We start from the raw sequence: 23,451 nt of genomic DNA on the forward strand, positions 1-23,451 counted from the left end.
TAGAACAAATCCCTTTTGTGTTTACAAAAAAATAAGATAACAACTAAAGTATCACATATATCACACAAATATATAATAATGGTAGCATATCAATTGGGAGGGAATGATTGAAGTTAAAGTGTTATGGGTCTTACATTGCTGAAGAGGAGAGTGAAGTATTAACATTAAACACTGATAAATTTTCTAGTATAAGCACTACAAACAAAAAAGTGAATAACTTCAAAATATATGGGAGGAAAAGGGATGTGGAAAAAACTATCAAAAGAAGGCAAGAAAAAGTGAAAAAAATAAAAGCACAAAATAAGATGACAAAACCCCAAATATATCAATAATTTCAAAAACCGTAAATGAACTATATGTTCCAATTAAAAAATAATATAAGATGGGATTTTTTAAATATAGCCATGTGCTATTTATACACGACATCTAGGCCAATGAGACACAGAAAATGTGAAAGGGTGAAAAAAGGTATATCAGGCTATCTAAATAAAAGTTGGTGTCACTCTGTAGGTATCTGTAAGAAAAAAAAAAGAACCGAAGGTAAAAATCATTACGAGAGTTATAAGGAGGGTTACTATATGGTAATAAAGCATTCAATCCACCAGTAAGATGTAACAGTTCTAAGCGTGTATGCATTTAATAACTTGGAAACATAAAGTAAAAACTGACAGAACTACAACGTGGCAACAGAGCGGGAGGCTTTCTCAGTAGCGGACAGCTCAGCAAACAAAAATCATCAGTAAAGACAAAGATTTGAATAAGGCAACTGGCAACTTTGACCCAATGGACATATTCAGAACATCTAACAACTCTGAAATTTTTATTTTCCATCACATAGGAAGCATTTACAAAAACTTTATCCTAATATATTTGAAATTAAAAAGAGATGGATAGACCTGAACACTAATATGCCAAAACTAACTCAAAAAGAAATATAAAACCTAATAACCCTATAATCATTAAAGAAATAGAAATCAATAGTTTAAAAATCTTCCAACAAAGGTAAGAGAAAAGCCAGACAGTTTTTATAGGCAAGTTCATCAGACAGTCAAAGAATAAATAATCAGATTTTAAACAACCTGGTCCAGAATGTAGAAGAAAGAACACTCTCCCACTCATGAGGCTTGCACAACCTTGACACCAAAACCAGATTTAAAAAAAAAAAAGAAGGATGTTCGCTTTCACCACTTCTATTCAACATTGTACTGGAGGTTCTAGCCAGACCAGTTAGGCAAAAATGAAATAAAAGGTATCCAGAATGGAAAGAAGTATTATAAAACTATGTCTATTCACAGATGACATAATCTTGTATATAGAAAATTCTAAGGAATTCACTTAAAAACTATTAGAACTGATAACTTAGTTCAGCAAGGTTACAGAATACAACATTGACATATAAAAATCAACTATGTTTCTATACATTTATAACAAATAATCTGAAATAAAATTTTTCTAAAATCTCATTTACAATAGCATCAAAAAGAATAAAAATACTTTCAAATACATTATACAAAAGAAATGCAAAACTTGTACTCTGAAAACTACATAACATCATGGAAATAAATTACAGAAGAGCTGGATATTAATAGAAAAATGGAATATTTAGTATTAAGATGGCAATACTCCCCAAACTGACCTAGAGCTTCAACACAACCTCTGTCAGAATCCCAACTAACTTCTTTGTTGAAACTGACAAACTGACTCTAAAATTACATGGAAATACGAAGGACAGAATAATCAAAACAACCTTGAAAAAGAAAGTTGGGGATCCATATTCCTCAATTTCAAAACTTACCACAAAGCAATAGTAATCAAACCTTGTGGCACTGGTATATGGATCAACATACAGATCAATGAACTAGAACTGAGAATCAAGAAATAAACCAAAGCAAGCCAGGCAGGGGGGCAGGCACCTATAATCCAGCTATGTGGGAGGATCGCTTGGCCCAGGAGTTCAAGACCAGCCTCTAAAAAGAAAGAAACCAATGTATCTATGGTCAATTGATCTTTGACAAGATTGCTAAGACCTTTCAATGGGGAACAATATTTTCAACAAATGGTGCTTGGACAAGTGATTATCTACATATAAAAGAATAAAGTTGAACCCCTTATCTCACTCTGTATACAAAAATTAAATCAAAATACATCAAAGATCTACATGTAAGAGCTAAAACTGTAAAATTCTTAGAAAAAAACATAGGTGTAAATCTTTGTGACTTTGGATTTGGCAATAGGTTCTTAGATATGACACCAAAAGTATAAGAAACAATGACAAAAATACATAAATGGAATATCATCAAAATTAAAAACTGTGCTTCAAAGAACACTATCAAGAAAGTGAAAAGACAACCCACAGCATGGAAAAAATATACACAAGTTATATATCTGATAAGGGAATCACATCTAGAATATATAAAGAACTCTTACAACTGCTGACAAAAACACACACACATTTAAAAATGGGGAAAGTATCTGAATAGACATTTCCCCAAAGAAGATATATAATACAAATGGCCAAGAAGCATATAAAAAGATGATCAACATCAGTAGTTATCAGGGAAGTGAAAATCAAAACCATAATGAGATACCACTTCACACTCACAGGTGGCTATAACCAAAAAGTCAGATAATCTAAGTGTTGGCAATGACGTGGTGAAATCAGAACCCTTGAACATTGCAGGTGGAAATATGAACTGGTGCAGCCACTTTGGAAAAACAGTGTAGCAGTTCCTCAAAAAGTTAAGCATAGATTTAGCATTTGATCAAGCAATTACACTCTTAGGTACGTACCTAAGAGAAATAAAAACATGTCCACACGAAAACTTTACAGAAAGGTTCACAGCAGCATTATTCATAACAGCCAAAAGGTGGAGACAACCCAAATGTCCAGGAACTAATGAAAGATAAACAAAATATGGTACATCCATACAATGGAATAGTATTTGACCATAAAATGGAATGAAGTACTCATACATGCAACAACATGGATGAATCTTGAAAACATTATGCCAAGTGAAAGAAGCCAGTCCCACAGGACCACATATTCCATTTATATGAAACGTCCGGAATAGGTAAATCTATAGAAACAAACAGATTGGGGAAATTCTGAGACGGCAGAGTAGAAACACCAGTAATCTCTCTCCCTACCTAGGCAATGATTGCAGTGGCAGACTACGTCTGCTGCGTAACTATTTTAGAACTCTAGAGTCTATTGAAGCTGTGTTCCACACCCCCTGGGCCTGGTGGTACAGGTCAGCGGCCTGTTAGGAACCAGGAGGTGAGCAGTGGGAGGGATTGAAGCGCTCGCATCGCTGCATGAGCTCCGCATTAGATTCTCACAGGAGCAAGAACCCTAGTGTAAACTGCATGTTAGGGATCTGGGTTGCTCTCTCCTTATGAGAATCTAACGTCTGATGATCCGAGGTGGAGCTGAGGCGGTGATGGGAGCTGGGGAGCAGCTGCAAATACAGATTATCATTAGCAGAGAGGTTTGACTGCACAATAAATGCAATGTGCTTGAATCATCCCGAAACCATCCCCCACTCTCTGGAAAAATTGTCTTCCATGAAACCCATCTCTGGTGCCAAAACGGTTGGGGACAGCTGTATTAAAGGCTTGCAACACCCAGGGGAAGACTTGGGCATTCATTTCAGCTCTTAGCAGCTACCCAACCCCAAACCCTCAACCCCCATGGCCAACAACTGTGCCCAGGCTCCTGGCCTAGAGCAACCTGCACACAGTTTGCAGGAGCCAGGACGGGCAAAAAAGACTCTGTAAGACCCAGTCCGCCTAGTATCGGAGGTCTCTGCTCTGGTCACTGATTGCTGCTTCTGACCACAGAGGTGCAAACAAAGAGGCAGACGGCTCCAGTTATTGCACCTCTTCCCACTGTTGCAAGCCCCTTCCCTCTGGCTGAAGTGGGTTACAGAGGATTTAAAGGGCCAGCACCGTTTTTTTCTTCCCCCTTCGATTTTCTGTTTTTCCTCTTTTGGGAGCCAGACATTAAAGACTAGGACATTTTAAAGCAACTGCATAAACAGGTAAAATTAGAAAGAGACTGTGCATGCCCAGGAAAAGGGGCAGGCTCAGAAAAGACTTGAGAAGATCTTAAGTTTGTACCTCAGGCTGATCCTTGGCACAGAGACAGCCTACAACAATCAAAAACAACAACAAAAAACAAAGAACCCTGGGGAAGAGGGAGAATCTGATTTCCAGAGTTACATTATTAGGTTCAAATTCCAGTTTTCAATTTTAAAAAATCACAGGACATACAAAGAGGAAAGATGGCCCATTTAAAGGAAAAAAATAAATCAACAGAAACTGCCCATGAAAAAGACCCGATGGCAGATCTAATAAAGACATTAAAACTGCCCATATATACAACCCCCCACTGCTAAATGTCTTTTAAAAAAAAAAAAGGGCCTATAAAATTTATGTTTGCACTATACTGTAGATTATCAAGTGTGCAATAGCATTATGTCTAAGAAATCTATCTATCTTAATTAGAAAATACTTTATTGCTAAAAAATGCTATTGATCAATCACCTGAGCCTTCAGTGAGTCGTAATCTTTTTGCCGGTGGAGGGTCTTGCCTCGATGATGACGGCTGCTGATCAGGACGGGGCTGCTGCAGGTTGGGGTGGCTGTCGCAATTTCTTAAAATAAGAAAACAACGAAGTTGCCACATCAGTTGACTGTTCCTATTATGAAAGATTTCTCTGTAGCATGTGATGCTGTTTGGTAGCATTTTATCTACAGTGGATGTCTTTCAGAAAGAGTCAATTCCCCCTCACACCCTGCTGCTGCTGTAGCAACAATGTTTGAGTAACGTTTTGAATCCTTTGTTGTCATTTCAACAGTGTTTGCAGCATCTTCACCAGTAGATTCCATCTCAAGAAACCACTTTCTTTGCTCATCCGTAAGAAGCAATTCCTCATCCTTTCAAGTTTGCTCATGAGATTGCAGCAATTCAGTCACATCTTCAGGCTCCACTTCTAATTCCAGTTGTCTTGCCATTTCCACCACATCTGCAGTGACTTCCTCCACTAAAGTCTTGAGCCCCTTAAAGTCATCCATAAGGGCTGGAATCAACTTCTTCCAAACTCCTGTTAATTGTTGATATTTTGACCTCTTCCCACGAATCATGAATGTTCTTATGTCATCTGGAATAGTGGACCTTTCCAGAATGTTGTTAGTTTACTTTTGTCCAAATCCTTCAGAGGAATCACTGTCTATGGTAGCTGTATAGCCTTATACAATGCATTTCTTAAGTAAAAGGATTTGAAAGTCAAAATGACTCCTTGATCCATGGGCTGTAGAATGGTTGTGGTGTTAGCAGGGATGAAAACATTACACTTCTTCTACATCTCCATCAGAGCTCTTGGGTGACCAGGTGCATTGTCAGTGAACACTTAATATTTTGAAAGGAGTTTTTTGTTTCTGGGCAGTAGGTATCAACAGCGGGCTTAAAATAAACAGCAAACTACTCTGCAAACAGATGTGCTGTCATCCAGGCTTTGCTGTTCCACTTATAGACCACAGGCTTCATAAATGGAAGAATAGATTTAACATAATTTTTAAGGGCCCTAGGATTTTCAGAATGGTAAATGAGCGTTGGCTTCAACTTAAAGTCACCAGCTGCATTAGCCCCTAACAAGCATCAGCTTGTCCTTTGAAGCTTTGAAGCCGGGCATTGATTTCTCCTTTCTATCTGTGAAAGTCCTAGATAGCAGCTTCTAGAAGGCGGCTGGTTTTTGTACATTGAAAATCTGTCATTTAGTGTAGCCACCTTCCTCAATGATCTTAGCTAGATCTTCTGGATAACTTGCTGCAGCTTCTCCATCAGCATTTGCGGCTTCACCTTGCACTTTGTTATGGATACAGTTTCTTTCCTTAAACCTTCATGAACCAACTTCTGATAGCTTGCAACTTTTTTTCTGCAACTTCCTCTCCTCTCTCAGATTTCACAGAATGAAAGACAGTTTGGGCCTTGCTCTGGATTAGGCTTTGGCTTAAGGGAATGTTATGGCTGGTTCGATATTCTGTCCAGACACCTAAAACTTTCTCTATTATCAGCAATAAGGCTGTTTTGCTTTCTTAACATTCGTGTGTTCACTGGAGTAGTACTTTTAATTTCCTTCAAGTATTTTTCCTTTGCATTCACATCTTGGCTCTTTGGTACAAAAGGCCTTGCTTTTGGGCTATCCTAGCTTTCCACATGTCTTCCTCACTAAGCTTAATCATTTCTAGCTTTTGATTTAGTGAGAGATGTACGACTCTTTGTTTCACTTTAACACTTAAAAGGCATTGTAGGGTTATTCATTGGCCTAATTTCAATATTGTTGTGTCTCAGTGAATAAGGGGCGGGAGAGAGGGAGAGAGATGAAGAAATGTGGCTGGTTGGTGAAGCAGTCAGAACATACGTGTTTATTAAGTGTGCCACCGTCTTACACGGGCATGGATCATAATGCCCCAAAACAACTGTAACATCAAAGATCATTAATCACAGATTATAACAGATATAATCACAATAAAAAAGTTTGAATATTGAGAGAATTACCAAAATTAGCAGAGACACAAAGTAAGCACATGCTGTTAGAAAAATGGCACTGATAGACTTACTTAATGCAGGGTTGCCACAAACCTTCAATTTGTAAAAAAAAAAAAAAAATGCAATATCTACGAAGCACAATCAAGTGAATAAAACGAGGTATACCTGTATATTGAAATGCATGCAAAACAAAACAATGTATTTTTTACAGATAAAAATATGAACAATAGGAAATGATAAACCAAATTCAGAGTAGTGGTTACCTTTGCTCAGTAGGGATCTCAAAGCTCCTCCTAAAACTTGGGTGGGAGATATTAAGATTTCTATTATATTCTTTTTCTTTTAAGACTTACATATTTTTAATATTCTTTTACACCCCTTGATACTTACTAAGAAAACATTTTTTTAAAGATACAGGAAAAGGGCTAGGCACAGTGGCTCACGCCTGTAATCCTAGCACTCTGGGAGGCCAAGGCGGGAGGATCGCCTGAGGTCAGGAGTTTGAGACCAGCCTATTTCTAGCAAGAAACCATTTCTAGCAAGAGTGAGACCCTGTTCCTACCAAAAATAGAAAAAAAATTAACCGGACAACTGAAAATGGAAAAAATTAGCTGGGTGTGGTAGTGCAAAGCTACTGAGGAGGCTGAGGCAGGAGGATTGCTTGAGCCCAAGCATTTGAGCTTGCTGTGAGCTAGGCTGACTCCACGGCACTCTAGCCCAGGCAACAGAGCAAGACTCTGTCTCAAAAAAAAAAAAAAAGAATTAAGGAAAAGAATTAAGCCAACATAAAGGAATGATTACACCATCCTTTAGAGTCCAATATCCTTCCCCACAATATTGGCAAAAACTACACAATATTCATTCAATTTAAGACTGAACTCACTGGCAAGAGTCAGTACTCTGGGTGCTGATAGATGCGTGCACATTAGATCCCAAATATGCAAGTAGTAAAGCTGAACCACACAAACAAAAACGCTGGGCCCAGAGACAGGATGAACGGCCTGGCCTGGGATTCACATGGTGTGCAAACCAGTCACACGTGCAGCTTCGAAGCTGTGACACCCCCAAAGGGCTCTATACCATAGGTCTTGTAAAAGAGCAGCACTTCAGAAAATTTTGACACTTGTTAATGGGTAACACCTCAACTGTGAAGAAAATATGCTCCATCCATGGCTCTAGTGGAAAACTATTACTTTTAGTTAAATATTCCTGGGTACTTAAGACATGACTTAAGACATGCTGGGAGAGATTCAAAAAAGCTTCAGGAAGTCTCTGGCCCCAAAGGCACTTAACAGCATCACTGGAAAGAAAACATTAAAGCACAAAAAAAAAGGATATAAAACATTAGAAACAAAACCACACAACAGCAGACACAAGTGAATACAAAATATTAATAAGTTGACAAATCAGTCATATAGATATTAATTTAGATGTCCAGATGACAAGGGGAAAGAAATCGCTCTCATCTAAAGGGGTCAGAGAAAGCTTTATGAAGTCTCAAAGGTCTGGTTTGAGGGCAGGATCCACACATACACACACAGCCCTGCATGGAGCACCGTGTACGTGTAAGAAAAATTACAGGAGGCCCGACAGCCCGCAGGTCGGGGGCGTACACCAGACTGACCAGCATTCCTTCCCCTTATGGCGGCAACAGGAGCACACGAACCCCATAAAAAATGATGCGGATTTATACATAAAAAGATTTCCCTGCTTCATCTACCACAAACAAAACTGGCATAGAGAACTTTAAGTCAAACAGATATCTATTTTCATATAAAGCCATGAGACATATCCAATATTTTAAAATTAAAAAACCCTAGAGGCTATCTATAAACATCATACGCACATATGTAGAAAAAAGCAAAAAGCACAACCATTAACCCAGTGACCCCCGTTCTGTGGAATCACAGGAGACTTGGTTTGCTCCTGTTCTGTGCTTCCCAACTTAGAGATTTTTTTTTTTTTAAAGCAGCAAACAGGTATTACTTTTGTGTTTTTTAGGTATTACTTTTATTTTTTGAGACAAAGTCTCACTATGTTGCCCAGGCTGGTCTTGAATTCCCGTGCTCAAGCAATCCTCCCACCTTGGCCTCCCAAGTAGTTGGGACTAGGTACTTTTATAATTTAAAACTATTTATTTTAAAAGTACATATATCAATATTCATTAGGGCATGGAATATCATGGGAAGAATCACAGGAAACTGGTAACAGTGGAAAACTTTGGGAAACTGGATGACAAGACAGTAGCGGGTCAGAAAATGCACTTTTTCCTATATCACCTTCTGGATCTTTTGAATTCAGGACCATGTTTATTATCTACTTTAAAACAAATACAATTTCTGGAAAAACATAACGATATGACATATAAGGGACATTTAAATTTCCCCTAATCTTCAAAACTATTAACGTAGGTGGAAAGAGATAACAGCTGTGAACTATAAATCTTTTCCTCTAGCCACAGATTTTTCAAAATTCTTGCAATATCAACTGAAAGAATATATCCTTAGGAGGTAAGGGTCTCTTCAGGGATACACTACACTGATTAGTGATCAAAGCTTCTCCCAGGCATGCTGTACCCGGTGCCCAACTGTGTCCTGTCTAACCGTCATGTATGCCTGCAGCTCACTGAAATGGGAGTTAGGCACGGACCTTCCACGGGCTAAATTTCATCTCAGGGACTCTAGACCCTGCAGCTTCCTTGTGCTGCTCCAATCTCCTCCTCGGGTTGGATTCTCATCCTCTGTGGCCAAAATGAATCCCGTGTGGTGACGAGACACTGGAAGCTGGTGTCCAGGTCCTCTACGCCGCTGCTGCTGTGTTCCCTGCTGTGTCCTTCCTAAAAGCTAAGTAAATTCGGTGCTGGGAGTATTTGCAGCGTCTGTGAGCTTGAGTAGGTGGAACCTGAAACCCACTGTGGTGGGCTTCAGCGTGACAATAAAGGACCACAGCATCTGTCTTTTCATAGTACAGTTGGTCAGAATAATGACCTACCTATTAGATCACTAGGGAACCCAAGAAAAAAAGTGTGATTTTTCAAAAACTAATGATGGCATTTAGCTTTACAGTGCTGTGGTTACCCACTTAATTAATGGCCATTACAGATTGCTCACGGCAAATAAGTGGCAATAAGGAAGGAAGTCACGCAAGCACTTGCAAAGATTTTAATAAGAAAAAATGTTTTAAGTAACAGATTTAATAGAATTATACTTTATGGGCCAAACAGGTTTCAGTTCAGATTAATCAGAATTCCTAGTTTATTTTTTAACTTCTATAGAGCATAAATAGTAAATATGCTCATAAAATACACTTCATTTGAAATGTTTTAAATACATAACACGATTTTCACACAAAACAATGCATTATTGTCTCATGAATACGTTTACAAAACACTGTAATGAGAAATTAACAGTCTTGAGTAAGTAGATACTACTATATAAACACTTGACCAACAAATGATTTTAAACAGAGGAAGCAAAAGCACAAGCAATGTCAATTAGTGTTATTCTTCTGTTGTGCTATGTGAGATTGAAAAACAAATTTTTAAATTCTAGCAGTGGTATTAAAATTAAGTTACTTTCTAAACTAGATTAAAATTAGTGCTGTGTCTTTAAAATGCTTAAGTTGTTAGAAAATTTTGACTTCCCAGTTGGTGATAGGAGCAAAATATGCCAAGAGTGCAAATCACAAGTGACACATTTCCTGTAGATCTGGGATGATGTTGGTCGGTACACACGTGTCATAAACTGGCCTTTCTGGCCCAATGACAAGTGCAGAAAAATCTTGATTCTTATAGAGATCTCACATGAACTCCAAGAACAAACATATTCAACAACAAAAAAGCTGACCTGTACACTTTTGTTTCTTAAAAAAAAAAAGAAAAAAAAACATAAATAAGATTTTTAACCTAATAAGAGAATATCCATTTTTAAAAGTCTCATAGCCGCATTTATCTTCCTTTTCAGCTGAAAGGATGAAGCACAATGGCCACAACTTTGTTACAGACTAAAATCCAACAGGTAATTCCAACACCACCTGAAAACAAAGAAACCCAACATATGAGAGCATGCCAGCAGCACTGCCCACGCTGCCTGCCTCTGCTACCTTTAACTTATAGGAAATAAGAGTATTTCAATTGCTTCTGAGCAGTGCGGGGCTAAGAAAGACTAAGTTCGGGTTTTGTCAGTCTGACATTGTCAGACTTTCTATAGAGTCACAGGGCTGTGTTCTTTCCTAAGCAGGAGTTACATGGAACAATGGACACTGGTTTGAATTTCCCTTTCCTGCCAGGGAGATGTGCATTACTGTTTATGGTATTAACAGATTGTAAGACCACCCTGTAAGACTATCTATTTTTCCTTTCTCAAAGAAGCATTATAAACAAAGCAAGGTTTGCCCACGCCTTTCTTGCACCACTGATAATGGAGAGACACCTTCATCCCCTGTCCAGGAGGACAGGCTGTGAGAGTGGCCCATGGGCCCTGCTGGATGCTTGGAAGGGTGGCGTGTTGCTCCTCTGGTCAGCAGCGCAAAGGCCCTAGCCTGGGCCCAAGCTGTGTCACAGGAAAGGGAAGCAGAAGGGAAGGGGACAAGGGTCATAGTTAAGTCTTTGAAACAGTCATTCCTTGCGACTATTAATTAACCTCCAGCATAATCACAAATTACAGCCAAAGACAGAATGACACGGATGTGTGCTGCAGCATTATCTTTAATAGCCAAACATCAGGACCTAAATAAACATCCTTCATCAGGAAATCTGCAAATTATGACACAACCAAATGAAGAAGAGCTATTGAAAATTCCTTAATAAAGAAGTGTATTGATACGGTGCTAAGGTCTGAATGTTTGTGTTTCCCCCCCCACCAAATTCATACGTTGAAATCCTAACCACCAGTGATGGGATTAGGAGGTAGAGCCTTCTGGGAGGTGATTAGGTCACCAGGGCACACCCTCATGAATGGGATGAGTGTCCTATAAAAGAGGCCCAAGGGAGCTCGTCCTTGCCTTCCTTCCACCATGTGAGGACATTTCAAGAAGGCACCATCTATGAACCTGAAAATGGGCCCTGATCAGACACCAAATTTGCCAGTGCCTTGATCTTCAACTTCCCAGCCTCCAGAACTGTCAGAAATAAATTCCTGTTGTTTATAAGCTACCCAGTTTATAATATTTCATCATAGGAGTCAGAACAGACTAAGACATGTGGGAACAGGCTTATACTATAAAATAAAAAACGGGGTATAAAATTGTATGTGCCATATGACCTTAACTATATCAAAATAAATGGGAAAAACCTGGAAAAATATATCCTAATAGTACGGAAATGGAATGGAAAAAATATGGATAAAGAGATTATCCATAGCTAATAGGATTTAAAAAATTATTCCTCTATTTCTAGTCATTCTATAATGACATGTACTACTTTTAACATCTAAAAAAGATTATCTTTCAAAACTAAAAGAATGGCCAACAGCAGCAAGTACTGCAGAGAGGCCAACCAGAATAAGGATTGAAAAGACACAGAATTTGGGAACTACAGGTGGTGTTTCAATAAATGGGGTATCCGACTCTAAGTACTGGTCATGGATTCTAGAAATAGACCTGGGACTGAATTCTAGCTCCACTCCTTAACATTCTGGTGACACTGGGCAAGTGACTTCTCTAGACCTCAGTTTCTTCACTGCAAGCCCCATGTGAGGCTGAGACACAAAGCCCTGCTCCCTAAGCGCACGGTGAGGATGATGCCAGGCTAACTTAATCTTCTACCACACACCTCTGCATAGGCCTATCCATACTCTTCCACCATATTTCCCAGAAAATTAATTCTTACCTGCTACTCTAGTAGGAAAGGCTACCAGGCGGTCTAGTGGGGTTATCCATTTACTTGGCACAACAGCCACAGGGACAGAATAGTACTTCCAAATGAGCGAGATCATCAGAGCAGCCTGGAAAGACATTTCTGGTGAGTGAAAACAACCCGCCAGCCGCACAACCAGTAACCACAGAAAGAAAGATGGGGCGGTGTACAAAGAAAACGGAGGGAACTCTCCAGATTGAGGACCTCAAGCCCAGCAATCCAGTCCTCGCAGCTACTCATTTCCATTGTTGAAACCTTGAAATAGAATGTCTAATTAAAGACGAACGAGCTCACGAGGATGTCTGGAACACACTGCTGACAAGTGAGCCAGCTTTCTTATACGAACTGGCATCGTACTGTTTCAGTATGACTAGGTCTATACACAATTTAAATTAGCTGAAAAATTAAGCAAGGTCTCCCATAACATATTCTTTTCTCACTGAGAATCTCCTTTGAGTAGCCAGACTATATGCAAAATATACCTGACTAGTGACAACAGCCATTTTCTACTTCAAAGATCCTTGAAAAAATAGTTAATTCTCGAGTGTTAGTGTCAGCACACGCGTAGAGGTGAGCCCTAAGGTTCAGACTAACTGACGCTTAGTTTTCTGTCCTTTCCCCAGCAGCGCTCCTTCAGCTGTCTTCTGTCCCCTTTCTGGCCTACATATGCCACTCAGATAAGCAGACCCTAAAAGAGAGCAGCTGGCTTAATTCCTGTGCTGCCTCATATTAAATGACAGTGCCTCAGGATCACTTTCCTTAAATATACTTCAAAACCTGGGCTTTTGGGGGGTTGGCCTGAATCCTTTCTCTCAGGCCAGATCACACATAGTACTGAAACTCACAGGCCATTTAAGGAAGCCACTGAAACATGCCACGGGCACACCCTCAAGGCAGAGGAGGGTAGCAATCGTTCCCTGGGGAGTCAAACTAGTAAAAATCCCCCAGATAATAAGGATGGGAGCCAATTTCAATGAGAAAAACTGGTCTCTACCTGGAGAGTAGAGCAGGCTGTTTAAGCCCAGCAGGTAATAAGTAATGACCAATATTATGAACAGTCTTAGAAAAAACATCAGTAAATGCTTCTCACCTCATCCCCCCAGGCCCTCAAAACTGCACTGGAATAAAGGCAATATGAAAGACCTCCAAGTAGTTACTTCAGAGTTGAGTTGCCAACAAGTCCCAATCTTTAACAGCTCTAATCGAAAAGGCTTTCTTTTAGTCTAACTTTTAAATTCACAGTGTGCGCAGACTTACACGCTGGCAGAACCAAACGACACAGCAGCTTAAGGTGGAAAAACCTGAACTCCCAGCCCTGGCTTCCACAGGCCACAGGCTTCCGTGGCCCTGTCACTGCCAACTCTGATGACCCTGTGTGATACTACAGTACACTTACTTGCAATATGTAGAAAGCAACACTTATAACCCATTTTATCTTGGCTAGTTGAGCTGTCCGTGCTTTCACTGAAAGGAAAAAAAGGATAAAATAATGTCAGTCCTGAAAAATTAAGAAAATATTCAAGTACACAGAAATGGTATTTTCCCTTACAAAATATTTTCTGATTATAAATGGAACAACCGCTCAATATATTTAGAAAAGACAAAATAGGATTTTGTAAAAGTCATCTACTATCTCACTATGCTGTTATTTAAAACAGAATCCCAGACTGTGAGATTTAAATAGCTTTAGTTTTGAAAACCCTTTAAATGATTCATCTAAATCAGAGATTCTTTTTACAATGCAATTACCACTTGCTAACAGGACTAAACATTCCTACTTCCCAGTAACACAGCACATGAACCCCCAAGTGGGAGTCCAGCTTGCCCTGGCTGGACGGGCCCCTGTGCACGCTCTCCTGGCCATGGAGACAGCTCTCACGGGCACACAGACCGCCCTGTGAAAATGTCTTCACCACAGGAGACTGAACCTTGAAGTCCACACTCCAATAAAGACACTGCTGGGCATTGTCTAGAGAGTGGAACAAAAGCCCCTGAGAATCACTATAAGATTTTTTTTCTCTCAGAAAAGTGAATTTCAAAATGAAAACCTACAATAACAAGTTGCCTCTGAAGAAAATCTAACAGGATCCTAGATGTTTCTGTGTTCGGAAAGCAAAGGTTCACCAGCAAATAAAGAGAAAATAATAATTATTACTGGGCTTCCTCTAAACAACTTAAAGATTCTATGAACATTTAAAACATCCAAGAAGTAGTGAATATATTATATGAATCTTTATATAAAGACTTTTATATTAATCAGCTCTTATCAAGCTTTCTAGGCTACAACTGACACCAGCACCATGAGGTGGGGTTTTTTTGTTTTTTGGTAAGACAGGCTCTTGCTCTGTCACCCAGACTGGAGTGCAGTGGCATGATCACAGGTCACTGCAACCTCCAACTCCCAGGCTCAAGCAATCCGCCTGGCTCAGCCTCCTGAGTAGCTAGGACTACCATGCCTGGCTCGTTTTTTTAATTTTTTGTAAAGACAGAGTTTTGCTGTGTTGCCCAGGCTGGTCTTGAGTTCCTGGGCTCAAGCAGTCCTCCTGCCTTGGCCTCCCAAAGTGCTGGGTTTACAGGAACGAACCGCAGTGTGCAGCCAAGTACCATGAGTCTTGAGCTTATCCGTCATCTTGTTAATCTTCCTTTCCAGCCTGGCATATCTGGCAAACTCGTCCATCATGTTGACCGTGGAGAGCTCTTGCTTCATGTCCTGGATCTCTGCTCTCATCTGTGACTCCTGCTCTGCGTCCTTCTGCAGCACCCTGGACATCTGGCAGAGTAGACAGTTGGGATCAGTACCTTGCCACGTTGGGTAAAGTGGGAAGTCCTACAGTTCCCCCCTCCAACTTTCTTTCCCAGAGTGTTAACCACTCTGTGACCCGGCCGACTGCATGTTTTCCCTGCAGGCTTGAACCCAGACTGGAGCCTTAAACATCCCCAGGTGCTGATAAAGAGTTTAGGTTGTTGTTTGAAAACACTCAGAGATTAACCCGTTGCTAAACATGTATCAACTAGCCCCTGCCTTGAGCCAAATTCCTTAAAACCTCTTCTGAACTCCATAACCCAACCCCTCTGTAGTATACATACCTAGTAAATCATCCCTTTCTCTGTCTGTCATGAGGACTGCTGCAACACTTTGTAAATACCCCTAATACGCGCTCTGGACTGTCAACCTGGTGTTTGTGCTTCTTTCCTTGGAATCCCAGCTGGCCCCAGCTCTGGTCAGTTTGGAGCAGACCCTTGAGGGACCTCCCCACCTCACTGCTTTTGAGGTGACTCCAGCACAGGTGTGACCCAACAGAACAGGTATACCTTCTTCCAATATCCTATTGCTGCTCCTTCCAATGGGAAGCTTCCTTTTACCTACACAGCCAGCCTCTGCGGCCTTTTCCTGCTGCCTATAACTACCATACACATACATACACACACACACACACATACACACACACACAAACTCCCTCACATTTGAATTGCTGTCCAAACTATATTTTCCCTTTTTCAGATATGCTCATGAATTGCTACAGTATAGATGTATGTGTCTATCACTGTAACTAAAATTGAGATTATAAAATGAAAACCAGTTCCATCACCAGAGCCGTCATTCAAGGGAACCTGCATCCTCTTCCCTTCCTGAAGAATTCAGTCCTAGATTAGATGGGGCAGAGCAAGGTGGAGTACAAGGTGCCAGTGATGAGGTGGTGGCCCAGAGCAGGGTGTCAGAGTCCAAGGACAGTATGGAGGGCCTTCCTAAAGGAGCACCTGGCAAGGGGAGTCAGGGCCAAGCACAGTGGTATAGGAGACCTCAAGAAAGGGCAGCCTTTCTGACACGGGAGGCAGAATCTGAGCGGTGGGGGGCAGGGGTGCATCAGACAGGAGGAAGGAACCCTGCCAAACACAGTGTCAGAGCCCAAGGGCGCTGGGTGGGTAGGGGTTGGCGGTGAAGACAGATTAGTTACAAAGGATTGATCCTATCAAATAAACATATTGAGAATAAAAGGAGCCAGTCTTCAAACTGTTAGAGAGGTAGAAATATGTGTCAGGAGGGAACCATAATGAATCTTGTGGTATTGGCTTAAAACTGAAGGTAAGGGTGTGAACTCGTGGTTTCCTACCGATAGAGAAATAAACACTGACGTAAATGTAGGTAAAGTGGTGCCCTTCCTGGTACCTGCGGGGGAGGGGCCCTGCGTGTCCCACACGGCCCTCTTGACCCTTCTTCCCGACACCTGCCAGTCTCCTATTCTGGGACAGTCTCCAGGCCTCCGGCAGTCCTGGCGCCCAAGGGATGAGAAGACGACGGCCACCAGGTGGCGCCCGCCAGCCACCGGGGAGGGCCTGGATCCCGGACCGCGAGGGTGCCCGGCACCAGGAGGGCTCAGAAAACCTGGGGAGGGGCCTCTGGGGACCTGCCCAGAGTGATCATTAACACCCCCAGACCGCAGTCCTGTGGGTAAGATGTAATGAGAACACAGCCCTGCCAGACAGCAGGCCAGCCCGCAGCGGCCGTTCTGCAAAATCACTGCCCTCTGACACTCGGAAATGACAGTCACGCACGTCGAGGAGAGACTGAGAAACCCCTCCAGGCTGAAGCAGACCGCGGAGACCTGACAAGCAAACGCAACACATGATTCCGATGTGGGTCCTTTTGCTGTAAAGGACGTTATTGGGACACGTGTAAAACCTGAACGGAACCTAAGTACCTGACAGCAGCAAAGTACTTCACGGCCACATCGTGAACAAGGCCGCAGTTTACACACCAAAGTACCCGGGAATAAGGGGCTCAGGTTGACAGCTTACTTTCAAACAGTGCAGGAAACAAAATCGTTTCTTTGTACTGTACGCATAACTTTTCTTTGTGCTTGTTTTGAAATTTTAAAAATAGATTAATAAAAAAGCTGAAGGAGTATAAGAATCTAAAGAGTCCCTACCAGCACACAGCAACTGCACAATAAGTGAGTTTGTCCCCGCGTCCCCCACCCCACACGTGCCCTCCTGCCTGCCGCACAGTAGGACAATTCTTCAGCTAGAGCTGGGAAGCCGAGCCCTGCCAGTCCCCTTGGGGTGCGGCGCGAGCCGAGCACATGCACAGGTTCCCGCGACACCTGCACAGGTTTCCCCCAGCGCCTGCGCAATGAGGACCTTAGCATGCTGCGGTAGGATGGGGGGAGGGGAAGATTCCTGCGGGCCTCCAGCAGAGAGTAGAGGTCTTCAAACCCTGCTCTCTCTTTGTGATGCCCCCTGCCTTGGCCAGCTCATTACCCAGTGCTCTAACTAAAGGAAACATACTCTAGCCTGATCCACCCCGACAAGGAAGTACGAATGGGCCAAATTCTTTTTTTGTTTGTTTGTTTTTTTGAGACAGAGTCTCGCTCTGTTGCCCGGGCTAGAGTGCTGTGGCGTCAAGCTCACAGCAACCTCAAACTTCTGGGCTTAAGCAATCCTTTTGCCTCAGCCTCCCGAGTAGCTGGGACTATAGGCATGTGCCACCATGCCTGGCTAATTTTTTTTTTCTATGTATATTTTTAGCTGTCCAGATCATTTCTTTCTATTTTTAGTAGAGACGGGGTCTCGCTCTTGCTCAGGCTGGTCTCGAACTCCTGACCTGGAGCGATCCTCCCGCCTCGGCCTCCCAGAGTGCTAGTATTACAGGCATGAGCCACCGCGCCCGGTCCAAATTCTTAAAAAATTACAGAATCGCCAGGCGTGGTGGCTCACACCTATAATCCCAACATTTTGGAAGCCAAGGTGGAAGATTGTTCGAGGCCAGGAGTTTAAGACCAGCCTAGGTACATAGTGAGACCCCCAACTCTACTAGAGCCCAGGCCTTTGCAGTTGCAGTGAGCTGTTTAACTGCACTCCAGCCTGGGCAACAGAGCAAGATGTGGTCAAGAAAGAGAGAGAAAGAAAGACAGACAAAATAAATCACGGAATCATCTTTCAAAAGCAAGAATCTACAGCCACTACTTAAGGATTTTTTGATAATTTCACTGTATGCAAATTACGCCAATAAATCTGATTTTTAAAAGAAGAAAAAGAGGTGCGAAGACATTCACCGTTATAGAAAATATACAAAACAATTTAAAACTGAAAAGGTCAAAAATGGTTATTCAAGAGTAGAAGGTGAATGAGGGAAGGAGGGTGAACTTCAGATGGAGGGAACTGAAGGCAGGTTTATGGTTAAATCAGAAAAATGGTGCTTGAAAAAATGTTACATATTTAAGTACAATAAAAAATATTTGAAAATGTTTAAGTTTGCCAATATGTACCAATGTTAATCTAAGAGCCACATATAAATAAAATGTTCTAGAATTATGAATTTAAGTGTAAGATTTAATAAGATTTGAATCTAAATATAATGAAAATATTAATTTTTAGGAAACAAAATAAATCTCTGAAGTATTTTTATGAACTCAAAAGCCACCTTCCAGACTATTAAAATTCACAATGGACAGAAACAGATAAGCTGTGTAGGGTGTGGCCTTTCAAGGTCTTGGAGTGGAGATGATAGGTCCACAAAGAATTCTGAAGCAGAAAGTCAGTTTATAAAATTCTTATCAAGATGACTCGGGCAGTGGAGAAATTCAGAGAGTAAAAAAGGACAGAATCGACCCTCCGGTCCACCCCGTCCGCAGATGCTGGCCGCTCGCCTGTCTGAGCTCCTAACGACCCCTGCCACAGTCACCCTCAGATCCTGCTCAGGTCCGATGTCCTCTTTGCCAACAGGCAAATGGCTAAGCTTGAACTTGGAGTCAAACTCCTCCTCCAGCAGTACTCACTCACTGCTGACAACTCTCAGGGCCACATCCATGTGGAAATTAACTGATGGCAGGATGACAGCTGCAGTCCATGCCCATCCCTCCCCGGAATTCAGCGGGCAAGTTTGGGAACCACCAACTCGGGTCACCCGCTCGGGAGTGTCCCTGAACACGGGAATGGAGTCCTCCACTTTGGAAAGAGACTAAAGCCCCTGCAAAGCTCCGGACCCTGAGTAGCCCCAGACGCCACCCCCAGCCCAGCTGAGAAGCGGGCACCTCCCCAGGCCCGCCCTCCGTCCCCCATGCGGCCCCGGCCCCCGAAGTGAGCGAACCCTGACCAGTGGCCTGGCCTGCGCATGCGCACTCCACTCCATGACTAACGCGAAAGGTTTCCGTGAGGGTCCAGGGCAGGTCCTGTGACGTGGACTGTGTCATCATCCTAGTGCCTGGCCCACAGTAGGGACCCACTAAGCAACTGCTCTATGAGAATGAAGGAGGATAAGGAAGACGCACACAGAGCCAGGTCCCGCAATGTCCGCCCCTCCGCTCAGTACCCTAGAGAGAAAGGGAGGTGGTCACTTTTTGGCGCAGGAAGTGAAAGACAATTTCGAAAATGTAGAATCTGAAAATGGCGCATGTCACACAAGCCCAGCAGGGTACTTGCGCAGTGCCCATCATCTCCACAGGAATCTGTGGAGGAGGAGCTCCTGGCGCCTGCGCAGTGAAAGTGGCCAGCCTGGACCCTCACCCACCACTCCCGCCAGTCCCGGGGCGCCTGCGCAGTGCGCCTCCCCTGCTCCCGCACAGAGCTGGTGCTGGCAGAAGGCCATAGCTAAAGAAAGTCCTGGATCCCCTAGCTCTGTCATTCATGAGTTCTGTAACCACCTTGAAGAAAAGAAAGGAGGAACCTCCTGGAACATTTCAACCACATCAACACCAGGGCCTGGGTGTCCTTATACTGGTATCCCACTCCCACCCCAGTAGGGCGCCGAGACTGCCTTCTCCCGGGACCTTGCAAGGCTTTGCTGATACTTCTGATGCTTCAGAATTGCTAAAGGGCCTCATGCCAAGAGACCAGTGAGGCCTTGACTAATGGGATGGGTGCACTCCTTCCCTAGCTTCTGGCTGGACACAAGTTTCAGAAACACCCTATAGGGGGTTATAATCGTAAGTACATTAGCACAGCCCCATCCACAGCACTGTATTCCCAATCCAACTTTCTGTTTCTTGTCATGACTCGCCCACTTGATTCCTCAAATCTGAGGCTGTGAAGGAGCAGCATTTTACCCTCCTTACAGCTTTTCACAGGCCCTCACCACAAACCCAGTGACCAGGCAAAACAGATCTTTTTATTACTTTTCCCTGTTTCAAACAGCAACTACCGGGGCTATATGCTGCTAGGATAATTATGTTAACCTTTTGAACCTGGCTAACAGCCAATGTCACAACCAAGGGGAAATGGGCTGTTCTGAGACAGTCTCGCTCTATCGCCCAGGCTGGAGTGCAAGGGAAGTGGGTGTTTAGGAAAGCTAACTGGTTTGAGGTTAGAGAGGCTACACAGCCTGAAGGGGGCAGCACAGGATGTGGACACAGGCCCAAGAAAAAGCCTAGTGCTTCTTTTACTAAATGATGAATAGCCACCCCTATAGGGCACAAGCCTCGTGCATATCTAGACTGTAGCTATAACCTTTTGTGACAGTGGGCTAGCTGCATAGGAGCGGTTTGGTGTAGATTTGGGGGTGGAGCCTGAGATGATGACAGGCCTTATTTATAGCTACTGCCATACCCCAAACACACACTCCTCACTCCCTATGAGCTACTGAGAAATTAAGAACAATTCAGAAAAGAAGACAACACCAACACAGCCTCTTTCAGCAAATGAGTTTCCTATAGTTGCAACATGAGGTAAAATGCGATGAGCATACATTGCAATGCAGGTGATATTGCAAGAAAGATGCACAGGCAACTTAAAAAATGGCAGAAAATATTTGCAAATCATATATTAATAAAAGAGGTTAATATCCAGAATACATAAAGAACTCCTAACTCAACAGTAAAAACCAAACAACTGGATTTAAAAAGGAGACAATGGACTTGATTAGACATTTCTCCAAAGAAGATATACAGATTGCCGTAAGCACATGAAAACATGCTCAACATCACTAATTATTAGGGAAATGCAAATCAAAACTAAATGAAGATACTGATCCACACCCATTAGGTTGGCTGTTATTAAAAAAATAAAACAGAAAATAACAGGTGTTGGACGATGTGGAGGAATTGGAACCCTTGTGCGTTGCTGGTAGAAATGTAAAATGGTGTAGCCACTGTGAAAAACAGTATGGTGGTTTCTCAAAAAAATTAAATATAGAATCACCATATGATCCAGCAATTCCACTTCTGGGTATATACCCAAAATAACTGAAAGCAGAGACTCGAACAGATATTCGTACACCAATGTTTTAGCAGCACTGTCTAGAACAGTCAAAAGGTGGGAACAACCCAAGTGTCCACAGACAGATGAAAGGATAAACAAAATGTGGTACATACATACAATAGCCTATTATTCTGCCTTAAAAAAAAAAGAGAATTCTGACATATGCAACAACATGGATGAACCTTGAGGATACTATGCTAGGTGAAATCAGTGAGACATAAAAAGACAAACACTGTATGATTCCACTTATATGAGGTCCCTAAAGTAGTCAAATTCATACAGAAAGTAGAATGGTGGTTGCCAGGGGCTGAGGGAGGGAGGAGTGGAGAGTTACTGTTTAATTGGTACAGAGTTTGAGTTGGGCAAGAAGAAAAAGTTCTGGGATGGTTATGGTTGCACAACAATGTGAATGTTCTTAATGCCATTGAACTGCACATCTAAAAATGGTTAAGATGATAAATTTTATGTTATGTATATTTTACAATGAAAAAGAAGAAAGAAAGATGGGCAGGGGCCAGCTCTTCAAGAGTCGTTTATGCAATGCTGGGACCTGGGACATTATCTTAAAGACTAGACCGCATGAGGAAAAGATTCTGAAGAGGGAGAGGGAGGTAAAAGAGAAGTCCCCACGCCTCAAGACAATGGGGATAAAGAGCTTTGAACAAAACAGGCAGTCAATGCTACTGGTAGAATAAAGCAGAAGCCCTGCCTAATCTTAAATACACTACCACCTCAATTTATATTAGGAGAGAAAAGCAAGAACTGTTTTCCAGGACAACGTTACAACACATGCACGCAATCTTTGAAGTCTAAGCCATACAGCTCCTCATTCCTGCAGAGGGTGTCCTTCTCCACGGACAGCTCCTGATGTTCCCAGCCCACCCCACCACACCCACAGCCCACCACGCTCCGTCCAGTTTGCCACCAAATCCATATTCACGAATCCCTATTGACTGCCTAGGCAAAATGCCCGGCAAAAAGAGAGTGCTCCCAAGAGCTTGTCGGTCTCTTGGATACAGAAAGCATCACACTGCACTGAGATTCTCTCTCTATACCTGTCTCCCCACCCCAAGAATGTGTGCTCCTGCACCCTGGGAGCCGTCTCTCCGGGACATGGCACAGTGGACACTGCACCCGATGCCTCCGGGAAACCCTGGTCCCCTAGCAGCCAAGGGCTGCTCGAAGGCCCTCGGCGTCCAGGGGTTAACGGAAATGAGTAAGGCTGGCAGCTGGGCACCGAGACCTCCCAGTCTGAAGCACCCGCCGCCACCCACAGCCGGAAGACTCCTGCGAGGTGGAAGCGTGGCCAATATTGCCAGGCATTTCTCCGCCCCCTGCTACCCCCGAAAATTCATAAAGTCGGATTTGGGGGTAAAGCTTTGCAGCTTTTACACGCTAGCAACTACCTCAGAAAAACTCTCGGAACAGACCAAGACGCTAATGCGGCCTGAGGCCCCTGTGTCTACGCCAGACCCGCCGGGGGACCCCAGCACCGGCCCCTGGAAGGTCAGGCAGCCACTTACGAAGGAGGAGAAGGACGGGAGGAGGATCCTAAGGACATTGCACCCAAACACGAAGCTGAGCACCAGCAGCCACGCCCAGCGGTCGGCCTCGGCCGCGCTCATTCCGGACGCTCCTGGCAGCGCTTACACACCTACTACAGCGCCATGGGCACCACACCGGAGGCCGCCCCCGCGCCTGCGCAGTAGGGCCCAGCGGCTCCACGGAGGAGGCGCGCCGACGCGCCTGCGCCCTGCGCCGCTCCCGCGGGAGGCGGGGCCATCTTTCCCTCGCCGTCCAGGTAAGGGGGTTAACGCGTTACGGCGTCTTCCTTGGCCTTCCGGGCTTCCGTAGT

The 23,451-nt window shown here is 43.1% G+C and overlaps 1 protein-coding gene across 4 annotated transcripts; it reads right to left on the reverse strand.

Annotated features, from left to right (window-relative positions):
• Window positions 1-10,420: 10,420 nt before the first annotated feature.
• GET1 (guided entry of tail-anchored proteins factor 1) lies at window positions 10,421-23,305 on the reverse strand. 4 transcript variants are annotated; one of them, XM_069474943.1, is made up of 5 exons: window positions 23,120-23,305; window positions 15,009-15,174; window positions 13,801-13,868; window positions 12,378-12,492; window positions 10,421-10,582 (listed from the first exon to the last, which is right to left on the reverse strand). In XM_069474943.1, the coding sequence occupies exons 1-5, from the start codon at window positions 23,219-23,221 to the stop codon at window positions 10,509-10,511; spliced, it is 525 nt and encodes a 174-aa protein (XP_069331044.1). In that variant the 5' UTR covers window positions 23,222-23,305; the 3' UTR covers window positions 10,421-10,508. The 4 variants fall into 4 exon arrangements, with proteins under 4 accessions (XP_069331044.1, XP_069331047.1, XP_069331046.1 ...); XM_069474946.1 differs by lacking the exon at window positions 23,120-23,305 and adding an exon at window positions 23,063-23,074; XM_069474945.1 differs by lacking the exon at window positions 23,120-23,305 and adding an exon at window positions 23,003-23,031.
• Window positions 23,306-23,451: the final 146 nt, after the last annotated feature.

Source organism: Eulemur rufifrons, chromosome 7 (genome assembly GCF_041146395.1).
Source record: "Eulemur rufifrons isolate Redbay chromosome 7, OSU_ERuf_1, whole genome shotgun sequence".
Classification (NCBI taxonomy): Eukaryota; Metazoa; Chordata; class Mammalia; order Primates; family Lemuridae; genus Eulemur; species Eulemur rufifrons.